This window comes from Spinacia oleracea, chromosome 5 (assembly GCF_020520425.1).
Source record: "Spinacia oleracea cultivar Varoflay chromosome 5, BTI_SOV_V1, whole genome shotgun sequence".
Lineage (NCBI taxonomy): Eukaryota > Viridiplantae > Streptophyta > Magnoliopsida > Caryophyllales > Amaranthaceae > Spinacia > Spinacia oleracea.
Genome location: NC_079491.1, coordinates 68,870,867 through 68,874,438, shown reverse-complemented (window position 1 = coordinate 68,874,438; position 3,572 = coordinate 68,870,867). Strand labels below are relative to the sequence as shown.

The 3,572-nt window shown below is 36.9% G+C and overlaps 1 protein-coding gene across 1 annotated transcript; it reads right to left on the bottom strand.

Moving 5' to 3' along the window:
* Positions 1–474: 474 nt before the first annotated feature.
* LOC110791936 (protein GRAVITROPIC IN THE LIGHT 1-like) lies at positions 475–2,580 on the bottom strand. Its single transcript, XM_021996706.2, has one exon. It carries the CDS (start codon positions 2,169–2,171, stop codon positions 780–782), a length of 1,392 nt encoding a protein of 463 aa, XP_021852398.1. The 5' UTR covers positions 2,172–2,580; the 3' UTR covers positions 475–779.
* Between the last annotated feature and the right edge of the window lie 992 nt (positions 2,581–3,572).

Here is a 3,572-nt window from a genome sequence, read left to right as displayed (position 1 = left end):
TTCATTAACTATTACTCCGCCTCCTATTAATTAACTTAATTAGCTTATTGTACTCCCCAAAAGCATCTAGATTCTAGAATTTCTTATTTTTTTATTTTTTACCTTAATGTATTGCTCTTTTGGAAAACAAAATCTTGAAAAGAAAAATTCTTCCCAGGATTTTGCCCACCTTTTGTGGAGATACTTCTAGAAAAAGATTAAACTTGGAGACCTAGGTTTCTTCTTAATGGTATGTGTAAAGCATTACTCAAAGTAGAGAACAAACCATATATGTAAAGATTTAGGTTTGTTCAAATCGACATTTCACATCTATTATAACTTAGGTGCAAAAACTGGTACTACTAATAATAGACACAATCTTCTCATTCTAATATTAAATTTTACTTTAAAGTTTAAACTGTTTTTCCGAAAATAAAATTTAAATGATGCTATATCAACATTAGAAAGTTTTGAAACCATGCTGAATTTAGGAGATATTAAGACTAAAATTTATTACTGCATACCAAAGTATACAAAAGACGTTGAATAAAAAAAAAAATTATGCAAAAGAAGCATGCTAATTAAACTTACTGTACACTTTAAACATTATACAACTATGCCAACCAATTCAAACTAAATTTAAATTGGACCGTTGCTACCGCATTAATTAATCATATTTATTTGCAAAAAATTGGGAGACAACTAATTAAGCCAAATTTATCTCGATTGTTTTCCTTAATTTTTTTATACATTTACCTGCCCATAAAGATTCCTAATTAAAGCCAGGCGGCGCGTGTATCTTACCGCCTCGAAGGAGAGAGATAAACGACGCTCTGAACCACCGTTTTACCGATTTTAAACCCAGGAACCACCGTGAACGCTGCCGTAACATCACCAGTGATTACATCATCTTCTCCAGTGGCGACACTCTCCATGTAAACCTCAGAAAATCGACACCCTTTTCTCACCTGAAATGCCACCGCCGGCGGATCAAAGCTGAAAGCTAAGCAATGAAGCAGCCATACCCGCCGCGCCATCTCGGCGTAGAGAGAGAAGAATTCAGTTGTCGGAAATACCCCTGAACTCACAACTTTCCTCTGATCCAAATTCCCAAAAAAGGAACACTCCATTTTTGGATGCATCACCTTTAAATACTTCCCTCTGCAGAATTTGGCAAAAGGGTATCTTGGGTTTTGCGTAAAAATCTGGGATGGTGTTAGGGATTGAAGTTTTCGGAAGTTTTCGAAGAAAATCTGCGGCTTAAAGGGCTGTTTGGTCCCCTCATCTGGGAGGTAAAAAGTGTGATGATTAAACCCATCGAACATCACCTGGGAGACGTAAGATTCCAAGGCGAAGATTTTGTGTTTGGGGTTGCCAAACACGGCGTTAGGTTCTACTGCCTTGGCTGCCAAATCTATGTCCCAGTTTTTTGCCTCCATCTCGCGCACCAAATGTTTAACGAAATGCCTCAATGACCTTAAAACATAATGAAGAACTCGGATGAAATGACACTGATTCAACTCAGTAAGAGAAACATTATTGGCAAGAGGGAATAAAACCCCACTTGAATTCAACCTCTTTTCAAGTGATTTGTTTGTTTTCGTCATATTTTCCAATTTCTTTGTTAAGGAGACGATTTCAGAGTCTTTTTGTTCCATTTTCCACTCCATTTGCTTCATTGTGATCTCATACGTTTTGATGTTGCTTTGCTGCTCTTGAATCTCTGCTAACAAGTTGGTAACATGGGGTGGTGGCAGATCTAATTTCTTGTTTAAATACTTCTGCTTCAGCTCAGATAATACCCCTAACTCGCTCACCAACGCCTCATCAGCTGATTGTATTCCATCATTGTTGTACGGAAACTGTGCACTTTGTAGCTCAGCATATGCAGCTTTAAGCGAAGAGAGACTAGCAAAGAGTTTAGCAATCAGAGCTTCCTTTGCGGCCTTATTTTTCGCTGCTTGCTCTTGTTGTAGTTGATCGCCAGAGTTCACTCTCTGGGATTTGGTTCGGGTCAATTTCGGGTTTGATTTAAAATCTTTAAGACTAATATTAAGCTCTTCAGATAGAGTTCTAAGTTTTGGGTTTGGAGGGTATCTTGATGGGGTTTGTGGGTGAATACATTTTGAAAATGTTTTGGAAATTTTGCTTCTCGTTGATTCATGAGATGAAGGTTGTTTGATGCAATCCATATATATTTTGGATCCCTCTTTTTTTCAAGGGTAGAAATTTGTAGAAAACATGTGGGATACTACAAAATTTTCGAACTGAAAATACGAAAAAAATACAAAGATTTTATTCTGGAGAGTAAAGAAGCTACAAAATCAAACAAAGTGACTAATTGTGTTTTTTTTTAAAGCTTTTTTTTGGGAGTGTTTTTCAATTGTAGCCGGAAATGGAGGTGCAAAAAAGTAGTTTAAAGGGCGGGAAATCAAAAGAAAGGTAGGGAATGGTGAGGTATAAGAGAATATGTGTGAAATTATGAGTCGTCTTTAATGACTTTTGCAATAATTTTATTTTTATTTTCTTTTTAAAATGGTTTTGGGTATTTAATTAAATTTAAAATGTGAGTAGAGAATTAAGAGTAGAGGAAGAAGGATTTGATTATGGGGTGGCGGACCCAATTGGTCTGCTACATGCTACACTAGGTTGGATGTATCATGGTTCATGCAAACTAGCTAATTGAAAGGAAGGCGTGGGGAAAAGGAAAGAGGATAACAACTTGTTCATTATCTAATGACTTTCCTTCTAAGCTTTTCTTTACCTAATTACCATTCTAATGTTTCATGGGCAGAATGGTCTTTTATGTTTTTATAGCTTTGACTATACTGCAGGTTTACCATCGTTACTCTATGGTATACTTTTGTGTTTGGTAGTTTGTGGATTGAGGTAAAATTTGTGGATTTGGATATGCCAAATACTGAAGTAAACTGTCTCAAGTAGCGGATAGTCGCGTATAGGAACTAGGCCTTGTGGATATACAAGTTACTACTCTCTTCGTCCATTAATACTCAACCCTTTTTGCACTATTCACATGATTCACTTTGATCTTATTTTATTTATAGTATATGAAAACAAATGTTGGTATGTAATATATTGTTGGCTTCATCTTAATATATATTTTCAAAATATTAATATTTTATTAGTTTTTATAATATATAGTTAAAGAAATTGGTGGTCAAAGTTGTGCATTTGCAAGCGTGTCCGGTCAAAACAGGTCGAGTATTAAGGGACGGAGGGAGTACTTACTACCAGAGGTGTCAAAAGTTTACCGACTTGAAAAAATCACATGTTTTGAACTCTAACCGAACTGGTTTGACCAGAAAAATCAAGGACCCAAACCTGATTTGTAACCGACTTGACTCTACCTGACACCCGTTTCACCTGATCTGAACTCCATCCGTAACCAGTTTGATCCGATCCGAACTCCACCTGTCACCGGTTGGATTCGACCCAAACTCCACCCGATACCGGGTTGACCCGATCAGAACTCCACCGGACACCGATGTGACCCGATAAGTATCTGATTTGACCCGATTTGGTTTGACATGAACTGTTATTTAATCGACACCGATTTGACCCGATCTGGTTTG